The 22,125-nt window shown below is 41.4% G+C and overlaps 1 protein-coding gene across 1 annotated transcript in view; it reads left to right on the top strand.

Annotated features, from left to right (window-relative positions):
• The first annotated feature begins 1,520 nt into the window (after positions 1-1,520).
• The window catches only part of dicer1 (dicer 1, ribonuclease type III), a 50,389-nt gene continuing 29,784 nt past the window's right edge, over positions 1,521-22,125 (top strand). Inside the window, exons 1-16 of the mRNA XM_031321440.2 lie at positions 1,521-1,688; positions 7,098-7,144; positions 7,758-7,868; positions 10,659-10,860; positions 12,516-12,678; positions 12,813-12,943; positions 13,748-13,882; positions 14,042-14,202; positions 14,798-14,966; positions 15,502-15,974; positions 16,864-16,996; positions 18,846-19,088; positions 19,626-19,780; positions 19,888-20,020; positions 21,029-21,104; positions 21,222-21,361. Coding sequence (XP_031177300.1) covers positions 10,747-10,860; positions 12,516-12,678; positions 12,813-12,943; positions 13,748-13,882; positions 14,042-14,202; positions 14,798-14,966; positions 15,502-15,974; positions 16,864-16,996; positions 18,846-19,088; positions 19,626-19,780; positions 19,888-20,020; positions 21,029-21,104; positions 21,222-21,361 — 2,226 coding nt within the window. The 5' untranslated portion in view covers positions 1,521-1,688; positions 7,098-7,144; positions 7,758-7,868; positions 10,659-10,746. The remainder of the gene's footprint in view (positions 1,689-7,097; positions 7,145-7,757; positions 7,869-10,658; positions 10,861-12,515; positions 12,679-12,812; positions 12,944-13,747; positions 13,883-14,041; positions 14,203-14,797; positions 14,967-15,501; positions 15,975-16,863; positions 16,997-18,845; positions 19,089-19,625; positions 19,781-19,887; positions 20,021-21,028; positions 21,105-21,221; positions 21,362-22,125) is intronic.

Here is a 22,125-nt window from a genome sequence, read left to right as displayed (position 1 = left end):
ACTGTGATGGACCTGCACTACCTGCTCAGCAGCAAACAGCAGACAGACCCATTGTTGTTGTTCTTATATTTGCTTTATGAACAAAGATGGAGCTTATAAGATAAGACTTCTGTCCACATTTTCTGGCATAAACGTCTGTATGGTCACCCGACAAACATCTGACACACACACACACACACACACACACACACACACACACACACACACACACACACACACACACACACACACACGCGCACACACACATGTGGCTCCAAATCATTCTTTTCCAGACAATAATCTCAAGTTTGTCAATTCTTTGTTACTGTAATGTTAAATTGGCACTTAAATCCAGTTCCAGGTATTGTTAACTAGATCTGGGAGTATTGAGTTTGCCTCTCTGAAACCTGCAGGGCTTTGTAGGGAAGAAAACAATACATATTTCACACGTGTTCAAGGCACTTGGTAGGCCTACTAACAGAACAGCAATGTGGAGTAATGCTGCCACCTAGAGGACATCATGTAACACAGTCAACAACTTCAGGAGGGCTGAATAGATAGATAGATAGACAGACAGACAGACAGACAGACAGACAGACAGACAGACAGACAGACAGATAGATAGATAGATAGATAGACTTTATTAATCCCAAATTGGAAAATTTCTCTGTTACAGCAGCAAGTTACAAGGACATACACACATACTCACTCACTCACATACACAAAATACAAGAAATATACTATAAATAATGAATAAGATAAAAAAAAAAATTAAGATAGCAAAGATAAAAATGTCAGAACAACTACTGAAAAAAAACAGTTTACTTAAAATAAATATACTTAGAGTAATGAAAAGAATGTACATGTATATACAAGTGTAGAATACAATTTACAACCTATACACAGTATATATAACATATGTGTAGTATATATAAAATATGTGTAATATTAAATGTGAAGTAACCAGTCTGCAAGTATACAAACAAATATAGGATGAGAACTGGTTGGGTATGAAAATATAAGCACCTAAAACTATATAACTAAATATTAGACACCCCTCTGAAATAATGCAGTCCACAACACACAGACTACAACCTCATGCTAAAAGTTATCATTTAATCAACACCTCCATGACAGTGGCAAAAGCACTGAACTCTCGTCTATTATGTGTATAGATCTGCTGTCATGCGTGGTTTACCCTCTGGGAATAAATAAATATTTATAATGCAAAAAGTAATGTGTATAAGTTTGTATTCGCTCTGTTCTATTTATATTATTTATTTATGTACTTGGTGTGCACTTTAATGTTTTGTGATTGATGGGATTTTGTTTAATTAAAGAATAGGAATTTAGGTAATGTCAATACAATACAATACAATACAATGCAATGGGTTTCTTCATCTTCCCTGAAATGAGGCCAGTGACAGCAGAGGAACCATAGAGACCTCCACACTTTTAGCACATTACGAACATTCGAAGCGCAGGGATTCTCCTTCACTTTAGTAGAATAACGTACAAGATACGCGGCTGGCAGTTACGGAGTTTACGTTAACGTTTCGTCGTAGCAGAGGCCCGGGTGAAAGGAAGTGGTCCCACCGTGAACGAGTAGCCACCAAATCGGGACAGCAAGAGTGAATGGCAGTGGGGGTATCCAACGAACGATTTCAAGTCTTTATAGCCCATTATATAAATTGAAAAACATACATCAGGTGAGATTATGAACCGAATTATATGTTTTTTTCTTTCTGGAATAACGTTAACGTTACTCTTGTGCATGTGTTGGCCTTGCTAGCTAACAGCTAGCTAACTAGCAAACTGGCTGGCTGACATGGTGATGGTGCATGGTGGATGTAGTCACTGTCCGGACGTTGTGTTGCGTTACACGCTGTACATTTTGGGTGAAGCCATGTTTCAGTTTGGCTCGTTACACTGTTGGGGCCAGGCACACACATTCAGACATAACGCCACATGCCTTTGGCCATTAAAATAGTCAGGTCAATAACTGGTTGCCGACAGGATCGATCTGTTTGATGTAGCTAGCATTCGCTAGCCATGCTAGGTTAACGTTAAGTTAACCGTTAACTTACCCTGCTGAAAGCTGCTAAAAGGGTTTTCAATGCAGTTATGTGAGTCTTTGCCAACTGGTAACGCTATGCGAAAGGCTAATAGTCTATCTGAGACATTATTTGTACCGAACTATTCTTTACGACATGATATCAGCTAAGATAACGTAACGTAAATAAGCTAATACGTTAGCATCCAGTTGTTTATAAATGTAACGTTAAGCTAGCGTCCCCGGTTAATACTTTGCCACCAATAATGAGGCCAAGGATCTCGAGAGGCTTTGTTGCTCTTTGTAATCATGAAATCTCAGGGAAGCATCTCCAAAAATGTCATCAAATTGCTTTGACGTCATGGTTATGTTCATTAACTCGGCTAGTTATCTAACATTATAACGTTTATGCTTGGCAGAAAATGAGCTGCTTAGTTGCTAACTAGCTAGCTAATGTTACTCAGCATGGTCTCTGCCAGTAACTTAATGGTCAAGTGTCCAGCTAATGGCTTTTAATTGCCTTACATGGGTTCTTGCTTACGTTTTGAGAGAGGAAGCTGCTAACAACGTGTAAACATGATGGTTTAATACTTGCTACCGAGAACGGAGAATTGTAGAAATAAATGTCATACTGGCACTGGTTTATATATTTAATGACAGCCGCTGGATATGGTGCAGTGAAAATAAATGAATCTGGCTAATGTTTCCGACGTTGTGTTCTGCATGTATGTTTAGCTTGATATAGGCTAGCTGCCAGCTACACTTGTACAAAACTGTGGGGCTATGGCAGATATGTTGCGTGTTAATAGAAGACTACAGGTGTGAAAGAGTCAGTAATTTAAACTGACGTTTCTTAAGGCCCTTTCAGACCAATACCTTTTTATAAATGTCCTTGCAATTTGATATGTCGTTGTCATGTTTGTAAAAGATTTGGTAAGTCTTTTTTTTTTCCTTCATTTTGTTGCCCTGTCAGTCTGTCTGCGTTGCACCTAGCATTCCTGTTAATGTGACTGTAAGCAGTACAGTCACATTAACAGGTACAATATGCACATTGTTAAGGTACATTATGTGAACATAGAAAGTACGGCTTAAGCTTCTTAAAACGTACATACCGTACATTTCACACATAGGCATGGAGTGACACGGAGATCAGAAAGGTGCTGGTGGTGTTACACTCTTGTTCAAGTGGCATATGCTGAGTCCGAATGGTGTTGATTCTTTTTATGCTGCTGCACTGCTACTGTCTTATGGAGAGGAAGCATCATTTGTATAGCACATCTCAGCAACAAGGCAATTTAAAGTGCTTTACAGAAATAATAAAGAGCAGTTAAAAACATTCATAATGGCACTTATAAACAGTTTCACTCTCACTGGCATAAACTGATTCTTATTGACATATGCCATATACTGCATATATAATATACAATACAGCTTCTTAAATGTGAATGTTTAATAGTTTCCTCTCGTCTGTGACAGTAAACTGAATATCTTTGAGTTGTGGACAAAACAAGACATTTGAGGACGTCATCTTGGGCATTGGGCAACACTGATCCACGTTTCACCATTTTAGAGACCAAACGAGCAATCGAGAAAATAATCGGCAGTGAAAATAATGGTTAGTTGCGGCCCCGTAGTCGGGATGTGGCTATCTGGGGCAAATGTTAACACTTGGAAATAGGACCGTGGTGTATCTCGACGTGGTGCTGCACATCAAGCTGCGGTGACACCTGTCGATGCCGCCTGCTGTGGGGGGCTTACAGTGTTGCCACGGGCTACATACCAGTCGTCAGTGTTGCATCATTGGTCCAGACTTGATAGTCATGTATCTTTGACCAGGCGCCCTTTATTTCTAGAACAGTTTTTGGTGGCCGCAACAACAAAATCAATCTTTCTGGTGTCAAAGAAATGATGTAAAACACACCGATTCTTATGATGTCTACAACCAAATAAAACGGTCTCCACAGAGTAGTATGAAGCAGTATTGGTTAATATAAGTCTAGTTATTACTTTCTATATTACATTCATTTTGACAACTGACTTTCAAGTTTCCATACAAGGACCAACCACGATCCAGTCCTAAGTCTACATGTTCTGAGACTTGGGCCTGTAACAATATTACATTTTTATTTAACCTTTATTTATACAGGTACTCCCATTGAGACATGGGGTCTCATTCTCAAGAGAGACCTGTTAAGGACAACATCAGTTACAGACAGACAGACTATATACAATACATAATTGTCTAATCGCGACGGTTTTTTATAATTGCCGTGTCTTTGTTTAACCACAATTTAATTGCTAACATTAGCTAAGGTCCTGAGGGGTATGACTGTTGATGGTTTTGTCAGTTTTATGTCATTTAACCCTCCTGTTGTCCGCGGGTCAAATTCGACCCGTTTTCAAAGTTTCTATATCAAAAACATGGGTCTCTTTAACCAAATTGCCCAAACATAACATGGATGATTCCCTACATGAAACAGGCTGTGATTATCCATCAACATACGCTTCTCTGATCTAAACTATTAGTCAAAATAATTCATCATTTCCGTTTTTTTTTTTTAACTCAAAATAGGTGTATTTTCATATACAGTGGCACTCATGAGTTTATGAACCCATGCTAAAGTTGACTAAAAAGAGGAATAAAAAAAAAAATCATCTTTTGGAAATTAATCTTAATGCCTTAATTAAAAATCCGACCTTTAAGGACACCAATTTTCTTTGTGAATGAATAATGTATCATAAATAAATAAATGTTCTTCCTTAAAATACAGGGGGGATAAGTAGGTACTAGAGGTCGACCGATTCATCGGTTTTGCCGATTAATCGGCACCGATAGTTGATTGGTGGAACTATCGTTATCGGCAAAAATCCATACCGATGGTTGCGTCCGTTGCTGGAGCGGCTGAGAAGCGCGCGTTGTCATTCATTACACAGTACGCGAGAGCTAAACGTAGAGACTTACAACATTAACACACTGACAACATTGTATTCAGAATATAAAATATTTTTATAGCACTTTTTAATGTGCGATTGTGTAAAGGTGTTCACGAGATAGATACCTACCAACCTGAATTTCGCCAGCTGAGCGTGTTTTAAATAGCGTTTAAAAAAAATTAATAACTAAACGCAATGTGCGGCGGCTGGTGTTGATAGTGCGGCGCACCGTCACACATTAGTCTATGTGTGGGGAAACCCTGTTTTTGAACACACAACATACAGAACAAACTATTACAATCGAACAGGAACCAAAACCACCCCCCACCCTCTGCGGTCTCGAGGAAAACAGAACAAACCAAAACACAAGAAAACAGAAATCACACCGCGCCTAGTCTAGTCTTTCAGATATAGATTTGTTTTACCATTTCATTTTCCCTTTCAGCTGTATAATAGTCGTTTCAAGTTACTGCTGAGTTTAGTTACATTTGCTGATTTTGCTGCTTCATAATAAAAGCTTTTAAGTAACAAAATAATGGAGGATGTTGTGACAAATTTATACAAAATGAAAGGTTTTTATCAATCGTTTTTATTAGCAAAAGCACCGACACTTCACCGACAGACTGTGTCCGAAATTCACTTTTTGACTCACCGGCCAACTTGGCGGCTAGATGAAAAAATCCACCGGCCAAGCATATTTTTTACCGGCCAAAATAACAATTTCTTTGTAACTTAGGCCTACATAACAAAACGTTATGGTTGAGGTTGCAAGTCCTGCTGGTAGGGATGTTAATGATTAACCGTTAACTGACAATAGGATTTTTGACCGATTAGCCTAATATTATCAGTTAAACCAATATTAATAAAAAATAAATAAATATATATATATATATATATATATATATATATATATATATATATATATATATATACTATAAAGTTTTAACCCTCATGTTGTCCTCGGGTCAAATTTGACCTGTTTTTAAAGATCTATATCAGAAATGTGGGTTTCTTTCAACCAAATTGCCCAAAAATAACCTGGATGGTTCCATACAACACTCTTCACAAGTAAAATTACAGATCAGTTCACTACTTTTATTGAATTGTGGGTATTTAATATTGTAGCATATTTCTGCGTTTTAAACTCTCAAATGTGGTATGATTTTATTTAAATGAAGTTTATTGACCATGAATTCCAAGAATACGTGTAAAACTAGTCATTATAATTTGATTATTAATTGGTGTGTATATACTGGTGGTAGTGGGGGAAAAGCGTCAAACGTCAAAGTGACAAAAATGTCAAAAAAGCTACATGAATATCAAAAAAGCGGGAAAAGAACAAGAAAAACATCCGACAAAAAACGTCTACAAAAGTGCCTGAAGCCTGGGGGAAAAATGCAGAAAAAAAGTCAAAACAATTTTAGGCGGGAAGACAACACAAGGGTTAAAAAAAACGTCTTTTGTATGTTAAAAATGTATGTAGGTTATACAATCTATTTCTTAACCGCAAATGAACTTGTTAGTCCTGTCGGCTACAGTATGATTATAACATCCGAAATAGAAGACTCCCTCTTAGCCGTAGCCCCGAAAAGTCCCACCATACCTCTAAAGACACACCGTCAAACAGGTAGCCCTGTTCTAATGGAAATGCAAATCGCTGCTGTGCTGACGCAGAGGCAAACCGAGTTGAGCCAAGCCAGCACGTGTCGTGTATGGGCTTTGTCAGAGCACTCACTTCAGAGCGGTTGCACTCTGTTCTTGGCTCAGACCGACAAATCAAGAGGAGCGATTTGATTTAAACTGCTTGATTAAAGCTCCATAGATGAGCATCAGGTTGCGTTATGTTTTTAATCACCAACAAATGTGAGCCACTCCATTGAAGACCTGTTTTTGCTTCACAAAGCTGACTGCTGGGATTGGTTACAGCTGCGGGGCTTAGCAGTACTCAGAATCGGGTCGCGTGTGCCGTGGTGGCCTTTTTATTTATTTATTTTTTTGGGCTGTGTCGAAAAGCTCGTCCTAGTCTGCCGATGGATCCTTCCTCCCCCTTGCTCAGTGTACCTTCGTCAGCATCTGGCACCCTGCAGTACCATACCGTTCTCATTTTTGCTCTCTGCTTTTGTCTTTGCAGAGCGGAGGACCCAGCCACAATCCCTGACACTTACCATCTGTGTCGAGGTGAGATGTTTTACTTTTGAGTGTAACAGTGCTGTCACGGTATCAGCACACGAGTAACCGTAGCAGCACATGCGCAACACATGCATCTGTGTCGATATTGTTACATCTTGACTTTTGGTGCTTTCACGAAAAATGTACACAATGAGATTTTAGATACAAAAATCACCAATAATGTGGATATAATGACTAAGTGGGTAAAGGCAAATAACAGAACAGCTGAAACTGTCTGGTAAGTTCAGAAAATGACATCACTTTACTGCAATGCAGCCTGTAAAACCACGAAAAGACAACACTTGTTAAATATCACGATATTCCGATATCCAAAATTGAAGACGATATCTAGTCTCATATATCGATGTCGATATGATATCGATATTTTGCCCAGCTCTAACTTGGCTGCTTCCTCCACATTTCATATTTCTTGTGAATGAAGAGATTCTGGTGTAATTCAGAAGTCTACATGAATTTTTATTACTGCTTTCTACAGCCAAAATAACTTTTTGATTGTCATTCATTACACGGTTATATAGACGCCTTATCTTATCGCCTGTACGTCTGTGCCATGTCTGAAAGGAATGATTATTAGCAGTGTTCTCTGTTTTTGCTTTTCTAGGTCCGTTTCCCACTAAATGTGGGGGAGCATCAGGAGTTGATTAAGAGATATTTTATCATGAAGCCCAGATTAAGTGTTGTCTGCTCATCCAGAAAGTCTCAGTTATTGCCTGTAAGTATATTTCCTAAGACACTATTCCAGCACGCTACTCTCAAGTTCTAAACAAACTAGAGCTGCATAATATGTCGTTTTTTTTATCGTCATCGCGATATCAACTGGCGCGATATCGGTTTGGGAACCGGAGGGTTGCTGGATCAAGTCCCCGTCCGGACCAAAGTATGTTGGTGGACTGGTAGCTGGAGAGGTGCCAGTTCACCTTCTGGGCGAACCTTAGGGTGGCACGGGCAATCTGACAGGCGAATCGACCAGTAGGCGCAATCCCGCGAAAATGTCGCGGTTGTTTTTGTGATATGCTCGCCCGCTGCAAGCGTTAAATTGTGTCTAACATTTTCCAACGGGAGCGACGCATGGTGCAAAGTAATGAACAAGAGACTGATTCTTGCTGTTTGTGAGTTTCCCTAAAATATATAACAGTTATCAGGACATAAACAGTATGGCTTTTGCATGCAAAGCATTGGCACAAGACTGGACGTATTGGGTAGCGTTGTAGTTTGAACTTAAATTAGACTATAGAATTACGTCTGTGCTAATTAGACTAACTTTAGCTATTTGTTTACACTTATATGATTAGGGATACATGATACCTCAGTCTAGGGCTGGGCGATATGGAGAAAATCAAATATCACGATATTTTTGACCAAATACCTCAATATCGATACAGCAGCGATATTGTAGTGTTGACTATTGGTGCTTTCACTAAATATTTACACAATGAGATTTTTGATAAATAATCATCAGTAATGTGGATATAATGACTAAGTGGGTAAAGGCAAATAATAGAACAGCTAGAACAGTCTCTTAAGTTCAGAAAATGACATCACTTTACTGTAATGCAGCCTTTAAAACCAGGAAAAGACAATGTCATATTACGATATTACAATATCCAAAATCTAAGACGATATCTAGTCTCATATCACGATATCGATATAATATCGATATATTGCCCAGCTCTATCTCAGTCAACTAATGTCATTCAGTTGTACCAGCAGGGAAACGGTAGTGCACAGAAGCTCGCAAAGTGCTCGTCTGTCTGTCTATTCACATGAGGAGCGCAGTGAGACCCCGCGGATCCAAGCAAGTACACAGGCGAAGTGTCACTGACCGTCTGAAAAGACCTTTTCAGTGTGTCATAGACAGGCATAATAACGGCACATTAGTGATGTAGGAGTTAAGGGCACGAACGGTCTCTAGGTAAGTGCTGTTGCACAACCTGTCTGTCTTAGTTCTGATACATTTCTGTCTTTTAAAAGTAGGGATGAATTTAAAAAAGAGAGTTAGCAGGGAGACATGAGTCCAGAAGAATCTTTTTTTTTTTTTTTTCCGTAGTCTAATGGTGTAGATTTTAGCCAGGGACAGAAGACTCCCGGTCTGTGATTTGACGCAGTGCGTACCTTTTTGTCCAGAAGTTTCCTGTCTCTCCTCTACAAATCTAAAAGTTAAAATAGAGGCAATCCCATGTGCACAAGATTTCAGGGTCAGTTTCTACTGTTTGGCCTACGCAGGAGTAGCCTGACGTGGTCGAACGAAAATGCGTCTGCACTCAATTGGATAGAGCTCCAACCAATCAGAGCAACAGAGACAGACGTCACAGAAGCTGCCAGTCAAAGGCAGGCTTCGACAGAGCAAAGGCAGAGGCAGCAGTTTCCGTGTCGTGCGGACGGGTGTGGCAGTGTGTATACATACGTGATTGCGGTTCTCTGTTCCTCTTAAAATTACGCGATGGCGGAATCTACACATCTCAATTCTCCAGCGGCAGCCATCTTTGTTGTAAACGAATTCAACCCAAGCGCTCTTTGTTGACGTGGTTGATTACGTCACCGTTGATCATCTGTCCATCGTATAAAGCCCGCCCCCGACAGCTCTGGTTCGAGCGTAGTTGCTCCACAACGGATCAAGTCCAGACCGAACTTCCCGACCTCAAATGTTGTGGGCGGGGCTAAGTTTGGCTTAGGAGGTTACCGACCTAATGTTCACTAATTAAAAATGGAGGCACACAAGATCTGATGGGAAAGGAGAATGAGGCAGTGGGACAAAGCTGGTATCAAACCTGCAGTCCAATGTGTTTACTTAATCAGCCAGGTTAGGATTAGAAACTAGGATGACCGTGGTTTGATACTGCAGCTAATCTAGATGGAATACATGGAGCTTCAACACATTTCATATAAGAGATGACAACATGTATGTGTTTATAAGGACAGTGCACAATAATTAACAATTCTGTAAATGCGCCAGCTGGCTATTTTCAACTGTAGGTCCTAGTTACCTAGCATGCATGTCTTTATGGTGGGAGGAAACCGACTTTTACATCAGTAAAAGAGTCCAGATCTTCATGTGCCTCCTTAATTACCCCCCAGTTAGTTCACAGAAGACAATCATTAAACCTGTCTGTGTATTGAGGGGACCATTGCCTGGCTATAGTCTTCCTGGGTTTCACAGTGCATGGTAATGAGACTTGTTGTGGTCCGACTCGCCAAAGGAGCTCTCACCACCGCGTGAAAAGCCGATGGAATAACACAGAGACATTTGATTTGCGTTTTCACGCCTTGTGGCAGCAAAGATTTGCTCCTTGTAACTTGGAAGTACTTTTCTCAAGCTTACGTGGTTAAAATCACCCAAAAACCAAAACTACCAAGTCTGGGTTTGAGTTTTCTGCATCCATGATGTGGGTCGATAGCTGTCAAGTAGGTTTTTTCAGCTTTCTTAAGGAAGAGTAAGAAAAAGTGTCCACTGTATCTGCCGTATACAGTACATTAACACGGTATCCTCATCGCCCCCTGCCAGTGAACTTCTGAAAAGAAGAAGGACGATGAAATGAGATAAAGTGGACGACTGGAGGAGCCCAGCCCCCTCACCTCCACCTCTTTGAAGCATGGCAGGCCTACAGCTTGTCACCCCTGCCACTTCACCCATGGGGCCTTTCTTTGGTCTGCCATGGCAGCAGGAGGCTATCCATGATAACATCTACACACCTAGGAAATATCAGGTAAGAAGGCTGTGCTTACTAGCTGCTTGATGTACTGCATAAGCACGTACAGGCTAAGTCCTGATTTATAGTTCTGTGTTAAATCTACGCCGTGGGTACGTACGCAGGTACGCGTAGATACGGACACTTATGGGCACCTCTCCAGAAATGTACAGTGCTAAGCATAAGTGAATACACCCATGCTAAAGTTGACTAAGAAGAGGAATAAAAAATAATCTTTTGGAAATTGATCTTAATGCCTTAATTAAAAAAATGAGGAAAAATCCAACCTTTTAAGGACACCAATTTTCTTTGTGAATGAATAATGTATTGTAAATAAATGTTCTTCCTTAAAATACAGGGGGCATAAGTCAGTACACTCCTATGTTAAATTCCCATAGAGGCAGGCAGATTTTTATTTTTAAAGGCCAGTTATTTCATGGATCCAGGATACTATGCATCCTGATAAAGTTCCCTTGGCCTTTGGAATTAAAATAGCCCCACATCATCACATACCCTTCACCCTTCCTAGAGATTGGCATGGGGTACTTTCCATAAAATCATCTCTCAATGCAAATCAAACCAGCTATTAGGCTAACTGAAATAAAACCATGCCAATCTCTAGGTATGGTGAAGGGGATGTGATGATGGAAAACCAAAAAAGGCGAGTAGAGCGGAGGTGAGTCGAGCAGGTACCATGTAATGGAAAACCGTTATTTGTTTCTCCATCTCCACCACCGGAGTCGGGACTCGCTCCGAAACTCACCGTCACTCTCTCACTCGCTCTACCACATTCTCCCGCTCTGCTATTCTCTTAAAGTGCTCATATTATGCTCATTTTCAGGTTCATAGTTGTATTTAGAGTTTATATCGGAATAGGTTTATGTGGTTTAATTTTCCAAAAACACCATATTTTTGTCGTACTGCACATTGCTGCAGCTCCTCTTTTCACCCTGTGTGTTGAGCTCTCTGTTTTAGCTACAGAGTGAGACCTCTCACTTCTGTTCCATCTTTGTTGGGAGTCGCACATGCTCAGTAGCTAGGTAAGGACTACTAGCCAGTCAGAAGCAGAGTATGAGGGCGTGTCCTGACAGTACCTAGGTAAGGACTACTAGCCAGTCAGAAGCAGAGTATGAGGGCGTGCCCTGACAGCACCTAGGTAAGGACTACTAGCCAGTCAGAAGCGGAGTATGAGGGCGCGCCACGCTAGCAGCTAGGCGAGCATTATAACGTGTGTTCCAAAGTGACCACGTTTGTCTCTGAAGTAAAGGCTGGACTACAATAGAGCTGTTTGGAGCAGTTTGTGAACAGTCTCTTTGGGGTGGACTTTTGGCTTTTTCACTCCTATAACGTGCACAAAAAAGATATATAACACAATAAAGTAAAGGAAAAAAGCCAAAAAGCATAATATGAGCACTTTAAGAGATACGCTACAACGACATAGACTCCAGCACAAGTATAAAACCTCACAACGTCGTAGGCCACTTACGTAGGCTCTGCGTAGAGCCCCGCACAACCATAAATCCACCTTAGGGCATTAATGTCACTGAATTTTTTTCAAATTTAGAGCTATTCATGGCTGTTCTTTTATTTTTATTGAGTGGTATTGTATTTATTTTAGTTGACTATTTTCCTTCATCAGCTCACTGTCTGCGAATCTGTACCTCTGTCCACAGGTAGAACTTCTTGAAGCAGCTCTTGAACATAATACTATCGTCTGCTTGAATACTGGCTCAGGGAAGACCTTTATTGCAGTACTTCTAACGAAAGAGCTCTCCCACCAAATCCGTGGACATTACCAAGAAAATGCGAAGAGGACTGTTTTTCTGGTGAACACAGGTACCTGCACACTTCTGTCACGGAAGTGTCATCAGTGTTTTACTTTTGTAAAACATAAAATACATTTTGAAAAACGGCATTGTTCGTTCTCAAGAATCCCCCTCAAATGTAATTCTCTGGTCTGCGTTGTCCAGCAGTGTCTGTAGTTCAGCAAGCAGCTGCAGTCAGGACTCACTCGGACCTCCAAGTGGGAGAGTACACAGATCTGGAGGAGACCTCAGCGTGGACAGACCAGCGGTGGAGTCGAGAGATCATCGAGAATCAGGTGTGCTGATCATTCTCATTGGCTTCTACAATAACACTAGCATCATACTAGTTTCATGCTTATAGTTTCATGCTGTCTTCTCAGGTTTAAGAATAGGCCGAGGTGGTTGTTTTCTGTTTCAAATATTTTTACTTTGAAGCTTAATTTCAAAAATCAAGTTACAGAGTTGTGTAGGATAATCCTATGCAGGATTTTAAACTGTATATAACAATGACGTGTGTTTATGGAGCACTTGTGGATATATGCTAAACTCTCGTCCCATAGGTCATTTTGTATGTTCGTACCCAACTCCTTTTCCCAGTCCGCTTTAACAGTGGCAGTAGAATAGTAGTAAAAATAGTTTGTGTTGTAATCAGGGTTCAAAATGATCACCATATACCAGCCAAATGATGGTAAAATATGCAAGTGACTGGTAGATTAGCTTCACTCACCAGCCAAAATAACAATGGTCATCTATTGAGTGGCTGGTAACATTTGAACATTCACTAGCCGTTTGGAGTGTGGACGAAAAAGTTCATTTTAAACCCTGGTTCTAATCCTTGTTCACTAATAAAAATACCAGTGCACTGTATTTAAAAAAAAAAAAATAAAGATCATCTGGTCATGGGTCTGTCCTCCACACACGCGTCTCTGTCCTCCGCACACGCGTCTCGGAGCTGTATCGCACGTGTGCTACTGCGGTCATTTCATTCATCGGACAGATCGATTGTTTCGTAGCGTGTACAACATCTGACTGAATAACACCGTGCTCACTGTCGATAATGTTTTCTCTCTTCCTGTCATTCTTAACTTTCTCTTATGCAGGTGCTGGTCATGACTTGCCACATATTCCTGCACGTTCTGAGGAAGAAAATCTTACCGTTGTCTAAAATCAACTTGGTGGTTTTTGACGATTGTCACCTGGCCATCACAGACCACCCTTACTGTGAGATAATGAAGGTGAGATTGTGTTTTGCAAAGTAGAACTTGTGTGTGTTTTTTTTTTTTTGTCTTTGCAGGACTGGCAAACAGTCGTCCAAGAGAACTGTGAATGACCTGGCACTCTTCTCTCTCTCTCTCTCTCTCTCTCTCTCTCTCTCTCTCTCTCTCTCTGTGCAGCTGTTTGAGGGCTGCTCATGCAGTCCTCGTATCCTGGGTCTCACAGCCTCCATTCTGAATGGAAAGTGTGACCCGTCAGAACTGGAGCACAAGATCCAGAATCTGGAGAGCATCCTGAAGAGCAATGCTGAAACTGCCACCGACCTTGTGGTCCTGGACAGGTACGACAAGCACGTATATACAACCTAAACCAAGGGGGTGGACAACTAGGTCTATGGCTAAATGCGTCCAGATTCTGAATAGGACTTGGCACCCGTCAAGATCAACAAAAGCTGGGAGGGAGTGTCACTTAAATGGCTCGTTTGTGTGACGTCCTGTTGTGTTATTTAACCCCCCCCAATGCAGCACTAGTAAACTTTCTATTTGACAATTATAGTTTTCTGTCAGATCGTTCATAGACCTCGACATTTCCCACCACACTCGAAGGTAACTTCGTTCATTCTCCCCGGATGCTGCATGTTGAATCTGTCTCAAAGAAAGACAAAACCAAAAACGGAAGTCAAAGTCCAAAATTAAAAATAGAATACCTACCCAACAAACGGTTATCCGAAAAGTCGAATATTCAGATCCAGCCCTAGTTACCACTAAACATTGCAACAAATGATTTCACTGATTACAGTTCGTTCAAACAGAGAAGGAACACCTAGTTTGTCAAATCGCCTCGATGAATGATTCTCAACGACAGCAGTAGATGCCAGTAACGAGGACTCACGGGTGCATGCTGAAGTCTAACCCGTGCACTGTGTTATATTTCAGATACGCCTCTCAGCCAAGGGAAGTGGTGCTGGACTGCGGCCCCTACGTGGACAAGAGTGGCCTCTCTTCCTCTCTGCAGGTAGAGCTGGATGAAGCTCTCCACTTCCTGAATGACTGCAACGTGTCTTTTGCCAGAGAGGACCGTGATCCCACGTACATCTCCAAACAGGTCAGAGCTAGCAAGATAAAGATTTAGTGGATTTTATGTTTTTGTATTAGTTTCATTTAAGCACATGATGATCAAATAATGCGATGAAATCAACAGCTTATGCGGGTAATAATATGCCAATGTTGTGGTTACAACCTTTCTGAGGCTCCCAAGTGACGGAAAGATCTGCTAAGCCAGCTTAAACTTGATTTTGTTGGCCCACCCTTTCTCTAATTTTTATTTTTTTTTACTCGTCGTCCTAATCTTGATACTACTGGCAACCACTGCCTGCTTACAGTGTCGATAAACCCTGTAGAGGAGACCAGTCAGCAATGCCATGATTGTCCACTGGCCCTGGAGCACTCACCTTTTGGCGGAGAGGGACTATGGCTCATTTGCTAAATTTAGATCTAGTTTCCTCTGGGGGGATGGCTTACCGCACCTTCATAAGTTCATGAGTTCATACAAAGGTTGCCAGAAAGGTTCTTGAGGCTAAAAGTGAGGGGGAAAAAACCCCAAATCAAACTGCTCTTCACACGGTCTCTGTCCCATCCAGGTCCTGAGTGACTGCCGGGCCGTGCTGCAGGTCCTGGGACCCTGGTGTGCGGACAAGGCCGCCGGCATCATGGTGCGGGAACTCCAGAAGTACATCAAACACGAGCAGGAGGAGCTCAACCGCAAGTTTCTGCTCTTCACCGACACCATCCTGCGCAAAGTGCACGCCCTGTGCGAGGAGCACTTCTCGCCCGCCGCGCTGGACCTCAAGTTCGTCACCCCCAAGGTCCTGCGTCTGCTCGAGATCCTGCACGAGTACAAGCCCTTTGAGCGCCAGCAGTTTGAAAGCGTGGAGTGGTACAACAACCGCAACCAGGACAACTACGTGTCCTGGAGCGACTCCGAGGACGAGGACGAGGACGAGGAGGTGGAGGCCAAAGAGAGGCCCGAAGCCAACTTTCCCTCACCGTTCACCAACATCCTGTGTGGGATCATCTTTGTGGAGAGGCGTTACACAGCCGTCGTCCTCAATCGGTAGGGCTCCGACATCCTCGTGGTTGTTTGCCCTGTGGCGCGAGAGCTGTACTTCATACGGAGTTATGTAAACTACAGATAAACACATTTTGGTAACACTTTACTTGAAGGTATCTACATAAGAGTGTCATGACACTGTCACGAACACATGACACAGTCAGGACACAGTCATGACACATGAACCCTAACTCTAACCCTAACCCTAACTTGTCATGACAAAAACCGAATGACACTTAATCACAGAAGCGTTATGTCATAAACGTTTATGACTTGTTTATAATGTTTATGACACGTTCATGACAGTGTCATGTCACTCTTATGTAGATAGCTTCAAGTAAAGTGTAACCCATTTTTCATGTGTGGTTGTAGGGCTGCACGATATAAGTAAAATATCTTATTGCGATTATTTTGACAGATAGGAGGGAATGATCATTTTTTTTATCATTGTTCTCATTTTCATTGAAAAATATAATTTTTTTTGCGAGGATCTGTACCAAACAAAGATTTTTTTCTTTACTCTGTAGGATAGAATTTTTATGCCGGGACATCTCTGCAGCACCACAATACTTAATTCAGTATTAAGTATTAATACTTAATACGATTTGGATATGGCACTAGTTCAAATTGCGATTTCGATAAAATTGCGTTTAATTGTGCAGCCCTATGTGGTTGTTGGTGGCTTTTTAATGTGAAGTAAATGACTCTTGTCTTTTGACTTGAACCTTGGACCCTGTTGAATACACTTTATATCAAAGAACTCAGAGGTCCCCTGTAAAGCGTCATACATGCAGAATAATTCACTTATTGTTTTGAGAATAATGACGATCTCTACCAGATTGTGCCACTTGTGTTCTGTCAGTGACACTTGCTGTCCGTATTTCTTCCTCAGTCTGATCAAAGAGGCGGGGAAGCAGGACCCAGAGCTGGCTTACATCAGCAGCAACTTCATCACCGGCCACAGCATCGGCAAGAACCAGCCGCGGAACAAGCAGATGGAGGTGGAGTTCAGGAAACAAGAAGAGGTAAACCGCGGCAGACAGAAATCCCGTGGATATGTTCGACTTTGAACAGCTGGCCCCTCGTTTTTATAAATGAATGTACGCGTTAAAACTCGCCACTCGTAATGTTTTGATATAATATTGGGGGGACATCAGGGGAGATTGATTGAAGTGTCTGTACCACCAATACGATGCCAGTGCATTAAAGAAATTGCATACACTACCGGTCAAAAGGGGTCACTTAGAAATTTCCATTCCATTCCAGACAGAATACCAGCTGAGATCAGTTGCATTGTTTTTTTTAATCAGGGCAGCAGTTTTCAGATTACATTATGTGCTTACATAATTGCAAAAGGGTTCTCGACTGTTGTAGAAAGAAGTGGCAGATCTTTAATGCAATATCTACATTGCCCATTATCAGCAACCATTCATCCAATGTTCCAATGTTTACTAATCTGATATCATTTTAAAAGGCTAACTGAGGAAACATTGGAGAACCCTTTTGCAATGATGTAAGCACATAATGTAATCTGAAAACTGCTGCCCTGGTTAAAAAAACAATGCAACTGATCTCAGCTGGTATTCTGTCTGGAATGGAGTGGAATGGACTTTTCTAAGTGACCCCAAACTTTTGACCGGTAGTGTATATTGTTATTGTTTAGGAGCTGTACACTACCTACCCTGTATGGATGTGAAAATATTGCTATCATTGTTGAACTTCCTTTTATTATCTAGTTTGACGGTCAATCGTAACAGAAAAAGAACATGAATAAACTTCTTTAAAGTAGATTTTTTTTTTTTTCGATCGGATCGGTGCATAGACTCACATGCCTGTACCGACACCAGCGTTTTAGGCGGTATCAGAGACTTTTTTGATATCGGTATTGAACAACTCTAGTAACAGACACCTGGAGGAATTCCCTCGGGAGATAAAAAGGCCTAACCGTCAGTGACAAGAGCTCTATGTCTGACAAGCACAACTGCTCCCACACATTTAACACACGGAAAACATTTCTGTGTTACCTCACTGTCCCGATCCAGCCGGGAGCCCAGAAGCCGCTTACTAGCAAGGAAGCTAGTCATTCAACCACGTCTCTGTGAACGCCACGAGACAAGTATCCCTGTATTCACGTAGATGACTGATATTTCCGTGTAATTTGTTTATTAGAAGTTGTCCAGGATTATAAAAGGCAGGGGAATGTGGTTCAATCACGGCAAATAGTTAAAGTGCCCATATTATGAAAAATACAAACTTCGAAAAAAAACTCATCCGTGCTGTTTTGAGTGAGATTCGGTTTCTGAATGTGTCCTGTCTTCAGTCTCCGGGTGAGCTGTTCAAAATCTGCACGGCTTTCTACGTCACTAGCCTAGGGGGCTAACCGCTAGCATGCTAGCTCGTTCTCAATGGCAAAACACTGCTACAACGCAAACAAATTCACCCTAATCTACAAAATAAATTGTATAGAACTACTTCCATGTCCCTGTTCTGCAGGTGTTCCACGCAGAGTTGGAAGTGCGCCCTCGTTTAGAAGAAGTCTCCCAGCTAATCCTGCCTTGTACAGGCCGAAGTTGGAGAAACAGCTAGCTAGCTCATGTAATCCTTACCTAGCTACTGAGCATTAGCGACTGCCAACAAAGACGTTACAGAAGTTGAGAGGTCTCACTCTGTAGCTAAAACAGAGACCTGAACACAGGGTGAAAAGAGGAGCTGCAGCAATGTGCAGTACAACAAAAATATAGTGTTTTTTGAAAATTAAACCATGTAAACCTATTTTGATATAACCTCTAAATACAATAATGAACCTGAAAATGAGCTTAATATGACCACTTTAAGAAAAGCAAATATCAAAACTCGATTCTCTTTCTCTCACAGGTTCTCCGCAAATTCCGGGCTCATGAAACCAACCTGCTGATCGCCACCAGCATCGTGGAGGAAGGCGTGGATATCCCAAAGTGTAACCTGGTGGTGCGGTTTGACCTGCCCACGGAGTACAGGTCCTACGTCCAGTCCAAAGGCAGGGCGCGAGCTCCTGTCTCCAACTACATCATGCTAGCCGACAGCGAGAGGACCAAAACCTTCGAAGAAGATCTCACTACCTACAAGGCCATTGAGAAGGTAACCTTTTCTCTTTGTCTTGTTTGATTTAGTCAATAGTTGATTATTTAAATGATATAAGGAAAAATGTAACAAAAAGCCAATGTTAAATATGTTTCTGATCTGTCTGATCTAGGAGGTATGTTAGTAGAAATAGACAATATGTAACGGTCGCAAGTGACGTTTCTGATGTCATCAGGTTGTTTTGGTTGGTTGGATGTTGGTTGTTTTTAAATTTATTTTTTCTGTGCTTTTTCTGTTCTTGTCGCTTTTTTCAACGTTTTGTTGCTGTTTTTGTCGCCCTTTTCGGTGTTTTGTCTGGGTTTTTTTGACAGTTTTTTTTTTTTTTACGTTTTTGTAATTTTTTCCATAGTTTTTTTTGCTGTTTTTGTCACCCTTTTTTTTGGCGTTTTGGTGCTTCTTTCCAACGCTTTGATCACTTTTTTTTCCCGACCCTTTTGTCATTTTTTTGTTCTATTATTTTGTTTTCCCCAATGTTTTTGTCCAAAGTGAAGCAGAATGAGGTAGTGATGATGGTCCCAATGTACTTTTGAGCAGATCTTAAGGAACAAGTGCTCCAAGTCGGTGGAGGTGAGTGAGTTTGAAGTGGAGCAGGTCCTGGACGATGACAACGTCCTCCCACCCTACGTGCTTCGATCTGAGGACGGAGGTCCCCGGGTCACCATCAACACAGCCATCGGACACATTAACAGGTATGGTCATGTCTTTAAATCCTCAATTCTTTAAGAAAATAACACGTACGCACATGAATCCGCTTTAGAGTAGCGTTTCTTAATGTCTTATTTGCTCTGGTGCTCAGGTATTGTGCCCGGCTGCCCAGTGACCCGTTCACCCACCTAGCACCCAAGTGTAAAACTGCAGAGAGGCAGGATGACCGCTTCCAGTCAACGCTCTACTTGCCCATCAACTCCCCTCTGCGAGTTCCTATTAAGGTGAGAAGGAACATGTGCATTTTAAGAACTTTGGTAATGGTTACACCAAGGGCGGGGCGATATGGACCAAACATCATATCTCTGTATTTTTTCAGCTGAATGGCGACACACAATACACATCTAGGTATTTTCTACAAAGTAGGTTAAATGTTCAGTTGATAGTCAAAGCCACACGTGAGATGCCACGAGCACTTTTAATAAAACAGACTGTGATCAAAATAAATGCAAGGACAGGGAAGAACCCTGTTTTTGTCTTTTTAGGATTGCGCGTCATTTCATCTATGATGATATATGATGATATGATATATAAGTAAACAAGCCTGCCTGTGTCTGTCTTTGCGCTGTCAGAGGGAAGTCTCAGAGCAGACACACACCGCTTGCCTGCTCACTTTTTTTAGCACTGGCCCAATCAGGAACTGGCTGGTTGTATTTACTGGTGTGATTTAACTTTTTACAGGCTCCGGGGGGGTCCCGGCAATCCTTATTGTTGTTTTTCCAGCTTCCCTCCTAGGGATGTAACGGTATGAAAATTTAACGTCACGGTTATAGCGACCAAAATTATCACGGTTTCGGGATTATCGTGGTATTTTTAAAAGTGTGTTCAATATTTTCAGAAAGCATTGATAGGCCTACACAAGCTGAAATAGTTTCAAAAAAGTGTAACAGTGTTTATTATATTACAAAAATGTCCTGAGCGCTGTCATCTCCCCCCTCCTGCCATGATTCCAACTTCAAGAAACGCACGTTGTAGGCTACGCAGTGCGCCTGCGCGGTAACTTCAGGAGACTCGGATGAAGCTGGGAAGGATTAAACACACGGTTTCCACACCGTGGTAATCCACCTTAATGATAATGATATTTTAAATGAAAACGGTAACATTGTAATCGGGGTTTACCGTTACACCGGTAATCGTTACATCCCTACTCCCTCCTCTGATTTAGTAAGAACGAATCGTATTACAACTTCTCCAGGTTCATTCATTGTATTGATGTGTCACTGTCTTTACAGGGTCCTATGATGAACTGTGCCAGACTGGCAGAGAAAGCTGTTGCACTAGTATGCTGTGAGAAACTCCACAAGATAGGTAAAACCAGAACTGCGATTAAGCAGATGCATGATTTGGACAAATCTTCACTGCCAGCCTCTCTACAACTTGTTTGCATCTATTTGAGCTCGTTTATCTGGCTGTCTTGCCACCCAGGTGAGCTGGACGATCACCTGATGCCGGTGGGAAAGGAGACGGTGAAGTATGAGGAGGAGCTGGACCTTCACGATGAGGAGGAGACCAGCGTGCCAGGCCGGCCCGGCTCTACCAAACGGAGGCAATGCTACCCTAAAGCCGTAAGAAAGTCATTCTGCTTAAGCCTCGTCCATTACATCTAGAGTTAACTATCATCGGCAAAAGCAAAAGCAGTATTAATACAATTTATTTCTCTGGTTTCATGGGACGGATTGAATGCATGTTATGTGAAGAATGCTAACTTTTATTGATGATATACTCTCATTAAAACAACTTCAGAGATCATAATGTTTAGTAATAATACAGTGAATCCTGTCAGTTCTGTCATTCCTCTGTCAGCGGTCAAACAGTTAACCATTTTTATATAAAAATCTATTTCTATCTATCTATAACTGTCGCTAATTCCCTGAGCTGGCTACTATGCTACTAACTTAAGCTTGACAGCTCTAACTTGTATCTTTTTAGTAACTGCACTCCAGTCCAGTATTTATTAATGTTCAACCAAAGGGGGTTTCCTCAAGTAAAAAAACACCACTTGGTTTTTTTGTACATTGATACCGATGATCAGTGGGCCAAAAAGTTTTTTTTCTCAAATGTGTTCTTAAGAAAGGTCCTGAGAAAAGTCTACATCAGATTCCTGAAGATGTTCTTAAACCACAAATTACTTCTCTCTTTTGACATTTATTGAGCAGTAATGTCTAGTATGAACTAATGTATAGGCGTGTAACGGTTCACACAATTCACGATTCGGTTCGATACGAGACAGTGGCGTCATGGTTCGCTACGTTTTCGATACAGCAAAAAGAAAGAAATGCCAGAGAAATTTACTTGATTTTTAAAAAAAAAAAAAAATGTATTTATTAAA

Source organism: Sander lucioperca, chromosome 18 (assembly GCF_008315115.2).
Source record: "Sander lucioperca isolate FBNREF2018 chromosome 18, SLUC_FBN_1.2, whole genome shotgun sequence".
In the NCBI taxonomy this organism is placed as follows: Eukaryota; Metazoa; Chordata; class Actinopteri; order Perciformes; family Percidae; genus Sander; species Sander lucioperca.
This window is presented reverse-complemented; position numbering and strand designations above follow the sequence as displayed.